At 37.7% G+C, this 17,048-nt stretch overlaps 1 protein-coding gene across 3 annotated transcripts in view; it reads left to right on the top strand.

Moving 5' to 3' along the window:
* SMIM14 (small integral membrane protein 14) overlaps positions 1-17,048 on the top strand; it is a 38,463-nt gene that overhangs the window by 18,106 nt on the left and 3,309 nt on the right. For all 3 annotated transcript variants that reach the window (XM_038134246.1, XM_038134248.1, XM_038134247.1), the window contains exons 3-4: positions 9,037-9,085; positions 16,500-16,648. In XM_038134246.1, coding sequence (XP_037990174.1) covers positions 9,037-9,085; positions 16,500-16,648 — 198 coding nt within the window. The remainder of the gene's footprint in view (positions 1-9,036; positions 9,086-16,499; positions 16,649-17,048) is intronic.

Raw genomic sequence — 17,048 nt, 5'->3', positions numbered from 1 at the left:
ACCACAGAAAATTACAAACCAGAAAACTGTTAAAAAGTCCACCTCTTAGTTATGTGGTTTGGTTATTTATCTGTCTTTCATTTTCCTTGACTAAGCAGGGCTTTGTTTTGTTGGGTTTCTTCCCTTCTTAATTCATAATACTGTGAAGATTTTATAGTCAGTGAACTGTGTATCTCTAATATGCATAATATTTTAAAAGATATTTTGCTGCTTATTAGATTAACTCAGAGATATTGTTCATACACAGAGTTCTTACAATGTATATATACATGTTTAAGTGACAGTGAATTATTTTATGCTGAATGTTCTATCTTTTTTCTGAAGTGAATTTTTCAGGGTTCTCCTTGGTGACAAAATATGAACATTTCACACGTGTAAGTTTCTGTAGTATGGCCATTGCAATTAATAAGCAGATGTTATGATCTCCAAATATTCCTAGTAAACACTAGAAATCTAAACTTTTTGGCCGTGACTTCAAAAATATAATTTCTAGTATGTAATACCCATGGCACCATCTGTTATGATTTGGTGGTGTTGTGTAATAACAATTTGGCTATTGTATGTTGGATTCACTATTTACTCTATGGATATAGCAATTAATTGGGAACTTCCATAAGAGGAAGTAAGCATAGAAGAAAAATATCACAAGATTTTCCATCCTCTGCAGATGCACGAGAATTGTCAAAAGACAAAGACAGGTTTGTTAGCTTGCATGACTTTATCTCCAGTTCGGTCTCCTCCCCCTGCAAAACTTATTTTGACAGAAAGAGCCAAAGTTCAAGAATGAGGAACAATAAATGACAGCAAGTTGTTTTATTGGGGGGAATCTGTCAGACAAGGGGATGGCTGTTTGAAAGAATCACCATGAAGGACATTCTGTGTACCCAGAGGAAATGGTTCCTGTCTTAGTTTTGGCAAAAGACAGCAAATCCCTGGATGAGAGTTATATTGTATTTGAACATTTTTATTTCCCCTTTTTTTGCTTACTTTGTAATACAAAAATCTGATTCCTTTATGTTACTCCTCTGGATATCAATGCTCTCTGAGTAGGCATGGCTGATCTTGGCCAAAGGGGCAGTTCAAGTTTGAAAACTAGACTGAAAACACAGTTTATGTAGTGGTGAGGAATAATCATACATAGAGCATCTTCCATGAAGACTGAAACCTGCTTATGAGTGCTTAGAGTGGCCAGAAATGTCCAAGCAAGCCAGTAACACACATGACTTTGTGTCAAGTAAGCATCCTTTTTCTGTCTCCTTCGGGTACAGTGTTATTTGATTTACAAAAACTGACTTCAGAATTCTCTCAAACTAGTTTTTACAAAAATGAGCGGTATGTTTTTTGACCCAAACATTTTTAATTCTATAATGTAAAAGGACCCATTTTGATAAACTGCCAACAGTTCTACTTACAAACCACTGTGGGGATTACAACCTTGTGTTTTTCCTTTAGTAGCTAATTGCAAAGTAATGGTCTTTACATAACTTACTTATGATGCTATATCAAAACTTCAGAGGATACAGAGCAAATCATTCTTTATTTTAATCTCTCTTGTATTTTGATTTGTCACTAGATTTTTGTAGCAGGAGTTGCAAATTCTCAAAGTATTTGAACATAATTGGTTCAAAAACTCTTTTGTCAATCAAGTTTTTGCATAATTCTCTTGACCAGGTCATTTTAGAGTCTTACTGTTTCAAACTGGCATAGTCTGAAATAGTATCCAGCATAGCCACAACTCTTGGCTGAAGGAGACTTCGTGTAAACAGCACAAAATAAACATAGGTGACTAAAATAGATATGTGCTGCAAATGGTTGAAAAGCTCTCAAGATGTTAGCACAGCTAAGCCCAACTTAAATAGTCAGCAAAAGTGGCTTTCCCTACTGATGGGGACTTTTACTGAAAGCACACCAAAGCTATACCAAATACATTTTTATAATTTAAAATGTCCTTTAAATATGAAGGTTGCCCTGGGCATATGTTCCATGGTGTTTGCCTTCTATTTTTTTTATATAGCAGGTGCTACTTCTTTTAGTCCATAGTTTTTAGCCAAACATCCCAAGAGCAGGAAACTACATTTTGCTCTCACTTGCCCCTTTTGTCCTCTGCATTCAAGCTAATTCATAGAAGGCCTTTCCCAACAGCTGAACTTTTCAGTGTTCATTAGGACACAGAAGCTGTCATTCTTCAGAGGTGCAGGGGAGAAGACTTCATGCACCTGCTTAGACTCCAGCCCAAAAGAATAAGACACAGGGTTGGAGTGGCAGAGGGTAAGACTGTACCTGAGTGCTCTTGCTCCACTGACCTCCATTTTCCTATGTTTCACTGGGTGCTCAAGGGACTGGTGTTGCACAGGCTAAGGCCATAAAGCTGTATTACAGAATTCATGTACTGCCAATGCTTGTCATAACCTAGAATCTAATTCTACTTCAAACAGTGCAAATGGAGAGTATTTTCTACACGTTAGAAAAGAAAAAAGCTTTGAAAAGTGGTGTCCATTGGGTCTCTAAGGGGTTAGGGATCAGGACTTTTTTATTTCCCATTCCTGAGCTTTGTAGTATGCTTGACAAGGCTCCTCCTTAACCAATATATATTTGGGGGAAAAAAAAAAAAAAAAAGGAAAATCTCAGTCACACTTCATGATCATCTCAAGGTATGCGTAGTGTATTGCAAGCAGTGTAAAAAATCATGCACTGAAAATTCTTTCAGCTTGATATTCCAGAAATAATTGATAGGTATAACCTGTACTATGAATGGCTGAACTCTGATGATCAGAGATGTGTTACGGCCATCTCTTTTGAGGAAAATGGAGAAAATGATGCTTTTTCTCTCAGGCCTCATGTAATCACCACTTAGAGCAAACTGTAATTTGTATCTTTAAGAACTGTGAGTTCTAAGCCTTTTCCTCAAGGCTGTCTATGCGGGAGTACACTTTTCTTTTTCATCATTTTGGAGAATATAGTCAACTGTTTGGTCAAAAAGCCTATACGTATTTTGGTTCTACATTTTAGATATAAGTTTGCAAATGTCCTCTGGGGAGATATATGTGCCGTTTGTGCACATTTTCAGATGCCTCTGTTTAATATTCTGGCTTGTGTATTTGTTGTCTAGTATTTCACATAGTCAGAGATGCTCCTTGTAATGGTCTGATCATCACTGTTTCATTTTCTTTTCACTGCTAATTCATTCTGCTTTGCATTCAGTAAAAGGAGGATGTCATTGATAACATAGGTCAGCAAAATTATAAAATGAAGTACCAGTAACTCAGGCAATTGTAAAGTGAGGGAAGTGTGAAAAAGGAAGATCTATTTGACATCAAGGTGAAACAGCAATCCCAGAACGAATGAAAAATTGAAGAGAAGAATGTGTTCATGTGCAGATCAGGGCTCCAGATTGCAGTGGTCCCTGGAACTTCTGATGCATCTTCCTCCATAAAATGTCATGTCTTTCAATACGAAAGTTAATGTTCTCCTTCTGTCATTACTGGCTGATGATTCTGGGTCTTAAAAGTTGGTTTGTAATCTAGGAATATTATTTTTAAATGTAGCAACCATCCTTCTCTCTCACTTGGAATTGGAGAGAAAATTACTTGCCACCTCACAGGACCAGGCTCTATATTTTTATTTCATACTGTTATTCTGTCCTTGTATGAACAATAATTTATTCTAATTCTGCAAATACTCATAGAAAATGAAGAAGTGGGGAAGGCAGTGTTCACTTTTTCCTTGCTTGTTCCTCTAAGAGAAGCTAGTATAGTTTAAGAGACCATTAAATTCCATCAGTATGCCATTCTTTTCCTCTTATTTTTGTTTGCCAGCTTGTAGCAGACTAATGCACGTAGGTGTCATTTTTTGCATCTTTAAATCTGAACTCTTACAGATAATGCTGCAAATCAATTTGCAGCCTGGCTTGTATTCAGGGCTGGCATATCCTACCATAGCAATTTATTTATCATGTTGTTTACTAGATAGTTTATGTAGTTTGGAGAGAACAGACGTGGCTGCCAACAAAGCTTAAACAATGATTTCATTACCCAGAAGCATGAGATTGCAATCAGGAGTATGCCATTGTGTTGTCATCTTCTGGCATTGTTGGAGAGCAAAAGCAGAGCCTCCAGCTGGTCTAAATAGCAAAAAAATATTTTCACAAGGGATGATACTTGCCCTCGTTATCACGTAAGATTTTCTATCAACAGTCTTTATGACTCCATTTTAAATTTACTTGTATTCATGGAATAAGTGACCATATCAATTTAGTTATTTGCTTTCCTACTTAACTATTCTTTTCATTCCCACCATTTTCTATTTTTGTTCTCTTATCTTTGTACCTGTTTCATCTATTTCTTTCACACATCTCTCTGGGCTTTCATCCATCACAATTTCTTGTATGGAGGTCTTTTCCTGATCTGTCTCATTAATTTACTAATTTTTAATTTCTGTCTTTTTTGAGGACTTATTTCTGCTTTGAGCATACTCAAAAGTTATTCTGAAACGTAGTTATTTTATTTATCCCTACATAAATAATATACTAATAGTATATTTTCACCTCATCTGCCATTCACACTAGACTGCATTGACAGTTGCACTTTTTTCCTGCCGTGAGTCCTGTTGTTCTTGTTTCATTACCTCTTTAGTACACCATTTCTGGAGTTGGAAAGTGCTTTTGGACAGGAATTATGCTGCTGTTTCTCCTGAAAAAAACTGGTGAGCTGTCTGATCATTGGTATCTTCTTCATATTTCTATGCTCTGTCCTTTTTTTTTTAACTCTTAATAATACATTTAACTCTCAAGAAAAAGTGTTCACACTGGATAGAAGCCCTGAATGATTTTTCAGGTAATATGCTATTGATTTTCATTTTTAAAAAAATTGTCTGAGCAGAGATTGCAGGATCAGTCCCAGAGACTGTGAGACTGTTGAACTCTGGCATAGCAAACTCTGAAAATTCACCTGAAGAGCTTCACTAAGGAAGCAGAGGAATTGAAGCAAGAACTGTTTAATATATTGGTAGACAAAATGTGCATGTCTCTCTCCACAGCAGGTATCTGTGATGAGCAATGCCAAGTAGCTTAACTTCTTTCAAGGAGGACTAAAATTGTCCTGGTGGCTGAGGTCCCTGTGGTGGAAAAACAAGTTCTCTGTTTAGCTAGATGAAGCTGTTTTCACTGGGCTTACTATTTCACTTGGACTTCAGTGATTTTGTGGAACAGCTAAAATGCAGTAAAAATTCACATCCTGTTTTCACCATACATACAGTGGCATGTTTGTGTGCACATGAAAAAAAAACCAAACAAACTTTACTTAATATGGTGACTTCCCAAAAGAGTTTTCAGAGGCCAACAGCAGTGTGCCTTTACTGTGGCTGTTCACGTTTTGTTCACAGCTAGGGATTGTAAAAAGTGGAGGCTCTCCTTGCTGAAAGCTGTGCAGACTCCTACCATAACATGGCATCTGTTGAAAGAGGAGCAGCAGGACACAGGTTTCAGGTGTGCTTAATGGGTGGATGCTGTTGATCCACAAGATGGCATGTTAAATCTGTCCTTCTCTCAAAGGAGCAGGATCTAAACACTGTTGTGTTAGTGTGATCTGGGGCTAAAAGCTGTATATTTTGGAAAAGGAAAACAAAGGAAGAACGGTTTCAAATTGGAAGCTAGGAGCTATTTGAAATGTACCCTTTTTATTTTTGCAATGCAAAATTTGAGTGTCATGAGGAAGGAGTGAGCAAGACTCCTTTTCTCTTACCACTGGAAGTAACTTGGTTTCTTCTTTTTTCTTGGTATTGTGTTGAGTTTACATTCACAATATGTCACTAAGTGGGCACTGATTTGCTGTGATTCTGCCACTGCTGCCTCTTCCAGGAACTTATCAGGGGTTTCATAGAAACCAAATATTCCTATTGAACAAGAGTTCTTGTGGTTTGGGGATTATTAGTTTAAATTACTTTAACTTAGGCAATTCAAGACTTTAAATGTACTTGGAGGAAATGATAGCTCACAGTTTTATTTTAAATACTATACATTTATAATTAATATTTTTACTTTTATTTTTTCAAGTCTGCACTGTACTAAAACTGTAAATTTTTTTATTATTTTAGCTCTCTTCTAGCTTTCATGCTATTTACAATTTGTGTTTACTTCATTTTGGACAATAAAAAACAAAGTAATTCATTGTTTGGCTCATGTGCACTAAGCCATTTATTATATTTGAATGACAAACTGCACAGACAATGTTAAAATTCAGATATAATCCTTTTTATTAATAGTATAAATATTTGGTTTTGTAACATTTTTCACTCTCTTCTTTTGTTGAATACACCCTTATGTTTCACTTGCCTAATTTGTGTTCTTCTTAAGGGACTGTTTTAGTATATATGGTAAAAGATGAAAAGGCAGTTGCTGACTTTAGTAGATGTTAGATCAGACAGGCAGCTATTAATCTTTCACTAAATTCACACTTTCAGCCACACAAGGGTCTCTGAAGTATTAATAAAATCAAAATAATTGTTAATAATATTGTCTTTATCTAGGAGTTAATTATTTGAAAAATTACTTCTCTGCTCAAATTTTTCTCATGAGCTCTGTAGTATTCCCAGTCTGAAAAACATTGAGTGTATTTGAAGTCTTTTTGAGGGTTTTGTTGAGAACAGGTGAAATCTGGTTCAACTTTTTACCATTATTCCACAAACTTTCATCCAAACTTCCCCTCCACATTGGAATAGAAAAATCTTAATACAAAGGACTATTTATTTCCAGTCCCTGATAATTGCTCTTTTTTCAATTGCCTTGCTACTGAAATGTTGCACATTGAGTTTTTCCCAACAGTTGCTGTGTTCCTTAAAGGGTGTTGTTGTCAAAAGAGAGCTAACTGGGAGAAGGAGCATTCTTTCAGCGAAAGGCTGAATTACCTTTCCCAGCCATTCAACTTACGTAAGCATTTCATACGTGTGCCAGAAGAGTTTCTTGTCTTTTGACTAAATGAGTGACCACAAGGAATCAGATTCAGATTGGGTTACACAGTAAGGGACTTGTTGACCTGAGTGAATTAAGAAAAACCTCTTTTTGCTGCTGCCCGTTTTTCATGATCTGCTGTGTTTCATCCCACAGTGACAATATGCAGCCTCTTGCTGAGCTGTTAAAGACAGATTTGTTACCTGTCTCAGAGAGCCATCCTAGAGCTTTAAAAAAGTTGTACTTGGACAGAGTATGACACTTAGAATGGGACATAACTGATACTGTGGCTAGAACACCCCCAGGCAGTGTTCTGTATCTAGGAAAACTAGATAAACTGTATGAGGACTTGCCATTGTGGGGACAGAGGGATAACGAGATGCTTGTACAATCCTCCTGATCAAGTATCTGTTGCCCATTTTAATTCTGGTCATCCTTCTGTGTTGAATATCTGTAAACAGTGCATTAAGTAGGGATTATAAATTAAGCCCCTCTCAGAATTAGACTCTTATACAAACAGAAGATAATTATGTTGCTGAGCTGTTTAAAATATGGGTATAGGAATATCTGGTTTTCTCAGTTTGGAAATCTTTCAAATATTTCAAATGGGTACTATTGCTAAGATAAAACCTCCCCATTGTAAATTACTTCCAAAGCTTTAAAATAAAATGAGCTTTTATATAAGAAAGGCAGTAAATATGCATAATTTGATAGATCTTTTCCTTTAGTAAGAAAGAGTAGTATTCTGCCTGAATTTCCCTCAGTGCTGTTTTTAACTATAGAAATAGCTGAAAGGTTAAATCTAGCCTTCCAAATTCCTTCCTGAGAGACTTCTTTGTAGTCTCAGTAAATTTGCTAGTAGATCTTAATATATTAATGAAAGAATTAATGTGATCAATCTCCACTTACATTTTTTCCTTTTTCAAATGTGTCAGTCATTGACAATCTTTATGATAAAAGGAGCTTATACTTTCCCAGATGTCTTCCTTCTTCAGTTCTTCATCTGTTTCCTTGATGTGTTTTGCATAATATGACTACATACATTAAATCAGTTATGGCAATACAAGAAGAATTGGGTTTTGTGGAAATAATTCATGTATTTCTTACATAAAGAGCACCATCTTTTCATGTCTTTAACATTTGTATATTTACACTGGTAATAAACAGATTAGCCTGTTGTGATAAAAAGTGTTGGGATTTGTGACACAGCTGTATCATAAAACCTGTGAAAAAGCAAATGTCATTTCTAACCAAGGCAGTGTCACAATTCTGTACTTTTAAAAACGTTTCCTAACAATCCATGTAGTTTACCTAAGCAGAGTGTAGAATCTATTTCCATAGTGCTGCACATTAAATTCCATCTATTTAACATCTCTGATCCAAATAAAGAAAGTTATATTTGTCTTCCTTTTTTTGGCTCTTTCATCTGTAAAATAGCTGTACTGATTTGCAGGTTAGCCAGTGTTGACTTTTCTTGCAGTAGGCAAGCTTACCTAGTCTGTAAATCAAATAGTCATTACAGTCACTAAAAATGTTTTAAATTTTACCCATCAGTAAAGAGAAAAAACAGTAAAATACATATTAAAACCTGCTTTAAAAAAAAAAGGTCTTGGGGGGGGGAAATAGTAAATACTAAGTTTAGATGTGAAATATTAATTCAGCTTCTTTGTGCATAACCATTATCACAGTCTGATCATTTATTGTGATGTAATCAGAGTATTTGAATGTTACTTGATCTAGATAATAGTAAGAACAGATATTTTGGGATTTATAATGGACAGGTATAGAGAGTATATCTGCATATAATAGCTCCTATATCACCACAGATTTCTTTTCCTTGAATTTTGAAAGGTATTCAATGGCTGAATTGGAAGCAATCACACTGTAGTCAGGTGATTTAAAGGTATTATGTAAATAGTGTTCTGAAGCTATCTCCATACCTGGGATTCTTCACAAACCATAAGTCAAGTGTGATCCAATAAAGGATCAGTTATCCTTGAACTTGACTATGACAATATATTAAATCCTAATTTCAGTAAAAGCCAACCAAGAATTATTGTTACGTGTAATGCTTTTCTTTTTCTCTGTTTCAGCTGAGACAATCCCAGTCGTACTGCACAGACACAGAATGCCTTCAGGAATGTGAGTAACTGTTCATATCAGGTTCATGGAATTAAAATGAACAGCAGTAATTAAAACACAGTCTGACTATTCTTTAAAATGCAGCAATTGATTTAACATTATAGGAACATATTATTACAATAAATCAAATACTACAGTAATAAAATTGATGTGCTGGGGAGGTAATTTCTGAGAACCTGTGATGAACATTTGTACATTAGAAGCAGCATTGATGAGAATCCTGGAGGTATCAATAAACCAGCAAAACCATCAATCAGGCCCCAGGCATTACTGAATCTTATTGTTAGCCTCCAAACAGGATGATTTGGGGAATGAGAGGGGAAAATTTGGAAGGTGCCTTATTTGTCCTCCTCACATTTAGAGCAGCCTAACTAATGAAGACTAGATACTGAGCACAGACACCCACACACACACGTGTTCACAGCTGGGGCTGGGTGATGAACTGTCAGTACTGTGACCCCTATACTCCACTGTGAGGAAGAGGAGGCTCTTACTCATAAGCTGACATCCCACCATGACTGCATCTCTGTTGACTTGGCGCCAGTGTAGTTAATGAAGCAGAGGACTGATGTGTACACTTCCTTGGAATTTGTTGTGAAATGCATCAAAAAACCTCTCCCAAACAACGAGCAGTACTAGGTCAGTCAAACGTTACCAGAATCGACAGTGAAGCATAGCTGTGTGGAGGTTATGCAGTAATGTAAGTATGCCCTGAGGCACTGAGACACTCCCTGAGACACTTTCGGTGAGCTAGAGGGAATTCGGTCAAATGTTTGTAAATAAAAGTGAAGTGGGTCTGTTTTTCCTATATCACTTTACCAGTTGAGCATGTGAACTCACTCAGCTTGCATCAGGACTGCTGTAATGCTTTGAGGGAGCAGCAAGCACCTGAGCACTGTTCTTATAAGCAAGAGCTGCTGGTGCCTGTATCTTTTGTAGGTTTAGGAGCAGTGCAGGCAAGGTTTCCAGCATCTTGGAGAGCGTGCATGGCTTCACTGACCCTCATGTTCCTCCCTCTTCACTCCCCTGTAAAACCTGTTTAGAGATGGGCACGCAGCTCAGACTTGCACTGGGCTCTGCCAGTGTGCAGCAATCCCAGATTCAGTGCCGTGCTGGGCTGTCGGGGGAAACCGAGCTGTCCCACATAACCCCTGAGGAAAAGATGGTGTGGTGCACATGTGCTGTACAGTGCTGCTGGCTTAGGCTTTGTAAGTTACACTGTCTGTGTAAGTGGAAGTCTGTGACTTCCATCACTCCTCCTCTTAAAATGCACCCGTCCAAGGGCAGACTTTTTAGTCTCCCACACCTTAGACTTCTACGTAGTTTTTTTAATCACAAGCATTGATTGTAGGAGAGGGAAAGAGGCAGATGATGGGAGACAGAATATTTTCTGTATTAGAAGGAGGCACAGACAGGGCGTGGAACTTTCTGAGCTTTAGTCCACGGTCAAAACCAAGCAATGGTTGGTCATTCTCACCCATGCCTTGGGAGTCTTGGATCATTAGTATTTATGAAGCTTTTAGACTAAGGGCTGTATAAATGAGTAAGTTCTGATATGTGTGGCCACAAAGCCTGTGGGATAGCTTTCATGTTACCAAGCTATAGTACAGTGGGGATTTGAATGGTTTGCAACAAATAGCTTTCCATTCTGAGATTTCTGCAATAACTGTCTGTGCAGATGCAAGCAATTTGGCAGCAATTGTTCCAAACCAGTGGTTTGTTTCAAAAACCAAAGCAAAAATTACAGAGTAAATCTTTTCCTATGTTATTATATTGGTTAAATTTAGTTCTAGCAAAGGTATTTTTCTGCTGATGCAATGACACGGCCTGTGTATTTGTCATATTATTTTGTGGTGCTTCCGTGACGCTGTGCTTGTGGAAATCTGTAAGACCCTGAGAGTCAAAGGCAAAAATAAACAGATTGAGCCTGGAGAAGCTTCTAGAGAGGTTTTCAGAAACATATTAAAATAATTCTGGGCCAGTCTTCTGTCCATTGCTTCATCCTTTTTTTTTATGAGCTGTAAAGTGATGAGCTTATGTTTGAGGTGGGTCTCCTCTTCCCTAGGTCCCACAGCTCCACTTCCTGTTACTTGTTGACTTTGATTCTTCATTTCAGAACTCAATATGAACAAGTTTGTTTCACTCTCACCAATTCACTCATTCCCGGAATTTGGTCTTCCTTCTGGAAGCACAGCTGGGAATGTTGTCATACACAGATTCTTAAGTTGCAAGGTTGTGGAATAACTGATGAGATGTATGTGGATTTGTTTTGGGAGACGTCAGGGCTGGGGTTCAGCCAATGTCACAGCAGCATCATCATGTGTTGTGCTGCTGCTACCAGCTGGAAATTTTCAGAAACACCCTCTGTTGATTCTTCTGAGCATGCTTTGTTTTTTCAACCCTTGATTTAGGTTCTTTTTTTTTGTTTTTGTTTGGTTTTTTTTTTTTGTTTGTTTGTTTTTTAGAGCCATATCAAGGCAGTAGTACCAGGTTTCCCTCATTCACTTTTTTGTGTTATTATCTATAAATTCTTTCTTACAGTTGTTGGCACCATTATGTCATAGTGACTCCCCTGCAGTTTCCTGCCAGGGTCAGGACCAATGCTTTCGGATTTAGGTATAGGAAGATATGAGCACGACTTCAACAAGCATTTGGGCACTGTGCTTGATAGCTGTTCATCTGCTGGTTCTCCATCAGAGTATCTGCTGTGGCATTAAAGCACATGTCAGAGTCTGATGACTGTTCCCTCAATTTCAGTGGGTGCCTTGCAGAAAAGAAAAGGCTGTAAGTTTTGAATAGGCAGGACATTTACTATTCAGTTGGGATTGTAATCAGAAGCAAATCAGAAGATCTTGGAGTTCCCTTGAAATGAGGAATAAGAGCGGTAATTCTTTTCAGAATTCTGTCTAATGCAAGTGGAGCACGGCGCTTCTCTGACGTGCGGCAGTTGCAACATCAGCGATTCATCCAGCCTGGGGAGGATCCCAGCTGGTACTGATCTGCTCTGATGGCTCACGGCCCTTCACAGTCAGCCTTCCCCGTCAACGGAAATGAGGGGCTACTGCCAGAGTTTTTTCTGTGTTGTAGCAATTCCCAGACGTTGACACCTCAATTTATCACATTCATATTTTCAGCACTATTCTCAGTGCTCTGCTAGGTTGTAATGTGGTCAGAGATGTCTGTCTCAAATGTTGTCTACTCTACTTCCAAATTTTTATGCAATTTGAAATGAATACGTATATGTGATTCATCTTGATTTGTATTCATCTAGGGCAGTCACAGCAGCCTAACCCAACAGCTTGAAATGTCTGCCAACTCTTCCCTCCCTTTTCTGGGAATTCCCTTCTCCCTTCCTGTGCTGCTCAAGTCTGTCTTGGCTTTCTTTGGGTTCCTTATCCCTGCCTTTGAAAGTGTCAGCTTGCAGGCATTATCTCCTGAAGGTCCCATGGGTTCTTTGTCTTCCCTGATGACTGATTTCTAAAATACCTCTCTTCATACAGTTTTATGCCTTTCCTTCACAAAACAAGCAAGGCTTAAAGCACCATGAAAAGAAGACATAAGTCAGAGACCATGCTTTTGCCTTCCTGCATGCAGATGTTTAACAGTTTTTACCAGGGTCGGTCTCCAAAATAAATTTCTACCATGAGAGGGCAGACAAAAAGCACTACATGGAATACACTTTTACAGTAAAACAAATTAAATTTCTCTTCTTTCTTTGGAGTACAGCCTCACTCTGAAGGAAAAACTGCAGTTTAAGAGCACTAAATTCATGTAAGGGTATTTAACATGGGCACTTAGTAGTTTTAATATTGTATTCTTGATATTTCAGTTGCACAATCAGGAATTGGTTGAGCTTTAATCTTTAAAAACTCTTTTTACCAAACTCATAATTATAATAGCTTTTACTGCCTTCTAGAACCTCAAATGAATGTGCAAACATCTGTCACAAAGGTTTTTTTTTTCTACTTCCCATTTCTTTCTGGGAGAAGACTAGTTTGTGTGGCCTAGTCTCTGCTTCTGTAGGAAAAAGCAAGTCCAAAAACTGTATCTTCTACATGGAGCAACATACAGGATTCACCATAGTCACCAATTCCCATGGAAGTTAATCCCACAATCTCAGACCAGCTCCTCATAAAGCTTTCTCCTGCAGAGAGATAATGCAGTCATGCTGTAAAAAAAGGAAATAAATAAATTCCAGGTAACCACAGGGCCAGAACTGCTCACAGGCATCACTCAGAAGTGTGGGGATATATACGTATGCAAAACCCAGGGGACCAGATACTCTGAAAATAAAGACCTTGGGAATTCAGTGTTGCATGGAAAGGTAGGTTACAGATTGTGTGTCATGTCTCTCAGTGACATGGGAATATGTGCTGTTAAATTCTGTACTAGTTGATGTGTCTGCAGCACTGGAGATTAATAACCAGATCCATCTGTCAAAATGGGTGGTGGCAGGAACATTCATCTCAGACCAGGACAATCTTCTGTCCATCTGAAAATATTAGAAAATACCATTCACAGGTGCTCTTAGAGGATAATCTTTATTCTTCAAGGAATCAAAACATCACTTCTAAATTAGTTGCAAAAAATACCGGTTACAGATAAAGAAACTGTGACTGTGAACTCTTAAAAAGAAGATTTTTTTTTTTTTCTGCCCATCACCATAAATTCCATCCTGCTTGGTTTCACCTTCACTGAACTGTTCTTTTATCTGTAAGCTGGTTTTATCTGATTATTTTGTGATCTCAGGGATGGAGGTCTTTGTAGCAAGATTGCTGTCTCCTACATATAACTGCTTCCAGTAGCTGAAATAGCTTCCTGTCTGTTCTCTTGGTTTGTGATGCAAAGCTTTGAAAAGTTGGATTCAACCCCAGCTATGTGAAATTTTACTTATCCTCTTCCCTGTAAGAGATTGAAATATCTCACATCCTTATTAAAGCCCACAGTCATTTGTGAGAGATGTGGGTTTAACAGTTCCTTGGAAAGTGTAAACATTGTTCTGTGTGTTTTAGTGTCTGGCATGCCTTGAGTAGGTAGTACAGGGCCAGTTAGATCAGCTATTGTCTTGCCTAACTTAGTTCAGAACATGTTTCAGCACATTTGGTTCCATCTGAACTGTATTTACAGCACAGGCTGAAAAAACTGTCTTGCAATGAACACCTGTGGTTTCCCTCTCTGCTCCCTTCTGCTTCCTTCCCTGACCTGTAGCATGACCTAATCTGGCATCATTTGCTTACCCCAACTGTTGGTTAACCACCACAGACCCTAAGTGCGCTAATGTTCAGCCAAAATTCCAGAAGGCAGTAGGACTAGTCCGTTTCTCTGCGTTGTATGGGGAATCCTGACTAACAAGTCATCTGAGTTTTCAGCCTTCTACCAGAAATGTTTGCCAAAGCAGGTACCTAAAGCCTTCTTACTTGTTGCTGCAGGTAGTCTCAGAGTGGCTATTAATGTTGTCTGGAAGCCCCTGTAAAATAAACCAGCTGTTCTTTTCATGCCAAATGATATGCTAGTCTCCTGGACTGCATATATAAAGATTTTCCAAGATTTAAAATATTGATATATGCTGCTGATAATAATAATATTTTGGTCAACAAAACTGAAGGTCTAAACTCTTACCTTCACAGTTCCTTATGCTTTCAAAATCACATGTGTAAGAATTTAGTGAATTAAAGGCTGTAGCTTTCTTATTTATATTCCGTGCACTATGCCATCTCCTCCATATACAAAGCCCTCTTTTCACTCAGATTTTCAAAAGAATTCTCACTTGTAATTGCATATCATTCTAATAATAAAATTCCTCTACATTAGCAACATCTCAAGTTTTGAAATGTGTATATTTTGGACATTTAAAAGACAAAAGCAGTTTCATTTGCTCATGCATGTTAATGGTAGTGTTTGTGCTGTGAGAAGCATGAACTTCTATAATGCACGAGTTTTTTTCTTGTTTGACGTTTTTTAGCGCATGTGATGTCAGTAAAGGACATCAGTCCAACAGCCCCAACTCATGAAGCCTTATTCCCAGAGCAGCAGTGTGGAGAATGGCATAGCTGTAAGCTTCCTGCAGGGCTGTGTTGTGAACAAACCCTTTCCATGGAAGAGCCTCTGCTAGCAGTGCTACCCAGGATGACAGTGATGAGGGTGGTTCTGTGGTATCAGCGTTAACCTTCAATGAAATTATCCCAGCAGGGTATAAGTGATCAAGTAAATGTTAAATAAGAGAATCCAACCACTACTGAATCCAGACTTGACTCCATAATCAGGTGATCCACATAAGACAACTTGGAAATATGACAGATAAAACTAGTATCTCTGTGGAGTTTTCTGGATGTTAAAATGTTCATCTAGAGTAATAAAATAGAATAGTTCCTCTAGAGTAATAAAATAGAATAGCTCTTCTCTTTCTGAAGGTTATTCATTATAGCTTTGAATTAATTGCTCTGTATCAGTTGATCATATAGATCATTAATGAAGATGTTAGGCCTTCAGATACTATAATAAATGGATTCATGTGAGTTCCATAGGTAATTATCTAGACATGTGTTTACACTTCAACTGACAAGATTAATTACTGTTTGATTACTTGAAGAAAAGTTGTTTTAAAATATGCAGGTATTTGCAAGAGTTTCTTGATCTAAACAGATCAACCAGCCATTTCCAGCCTGAAGGTATTTTCTTAAATTTATTTCCACATGTTGTTGTTTCAGGTATTCTGTATGGAAATTTGGTGTAAAACTTTTATATTGTGTTCCTGGGCTTCACTTTGGAATGCATCTCTGCAGCATTTTTTCACCTCCTGCCAGATACATTGTTAGCAGAAATACGGCATGACCTGGATGATCAGTCATGGAGATCTGGCATATTGACATTGAAACGTCTTCAAACAAACTCTCAAGAAATAACTTAAGAGTAGATTCAAGAAATTGATAACCATTAATTTGCTCCCTTCTTGCTAAAAAATTAGCATGTTCTCCGTGTGGGACCTAATAGTGGAGCCTAAGCTTTCATCAGTTTAGTCTTATTGTTTTATTTGTTTGAGGCAAAAAAACAAAGACCAACATACTTATGGGGCTTTTCCTACATGAATATATTCTGCATCAAGTTTGATTTCTTAAATGTGAAGAGCATATTTATCATCTCCAGTTACTAGGAGCTAATATGAATTAAGAAATATTCATGATAATTTTAAGAATACCAGTGAAATATTATTAAATAGATTATTCTCTTTTCAGATGGGTAAGAAATGTGATAAAATACAGTATTACTTTCTCAAAGCCAAAATAAGGGACTAATCAGAACACTCCATTGAAAAATATTTCAGGGATTTTTTTCCCTGAGATTGCATTTTTGGTTTCACATGGGGAAAAAAACTCTGCTGTTACTCTGTTATAACTTGAGTTTTCCTTGTCTGTAGTGCCAGGACCAAACTCCTCCAGTGACAATGGCATCAGCTTTGCCATGATAATGATGGCCTGGGTGGTGATTGCACTCGTCTTGTTCTTACTGAGACCTAGTAATCTAAGAGGATCAAACACAGTTGGAAAGCCAACCAGCCAACATAATGTAAGTGCATCTTCAAGTGCCCTGCAGGGAGATTCTATAATAGCTTAAATCTATTTTGGTTTAATGCACACTGTCTCAAAGTAATTTTTTCACTTTTTTCCCCCCTGTATTTTCTTGGAACTCCATTAAAAATTAAAACAAGTTAGTCCAAAGTGAAAGGAATCATGAAAGCTAAGTGTGGGATGGAGCAGGAATCATGAAAGCTAAGTGTGGGATGGAGCAGGTGCAGTGTCCTCGGGATGCTGTCTGTCCCTGGATGAAACTGCCTCCTGCCTTCTTAGGTGAAAGGGGACAAGCTTTAAGAGAAGTCAGTAAACAAAATTACAGCATGATACTTTGACAAGGGTGATCTTTGTCCTAGATGTGGGATCATAGAAAAATCTCAATTAATACAGGAAAA

Source organism: Motacilla alba, chromosome 4, assembly GCF_015832195.1.
Source record: "Motacilla alba alba isolate MOTALB_02 chromosome 4, Motacilla_alba_V1.0_pri, whole genome shotgun sequence".
In the NCBI taxonomy this organism is placed as follows: domain Eukaryota; kingdom Metazoa; phylum Chordata; class Aves; order Passeriformes; family Motacillidae; genus Motacilla; species Motacilla alba.
Note: the sequence above shows the minus strand (reverse complement) of the source record. Positions and strands in the feature narration are given on the sequence as shown.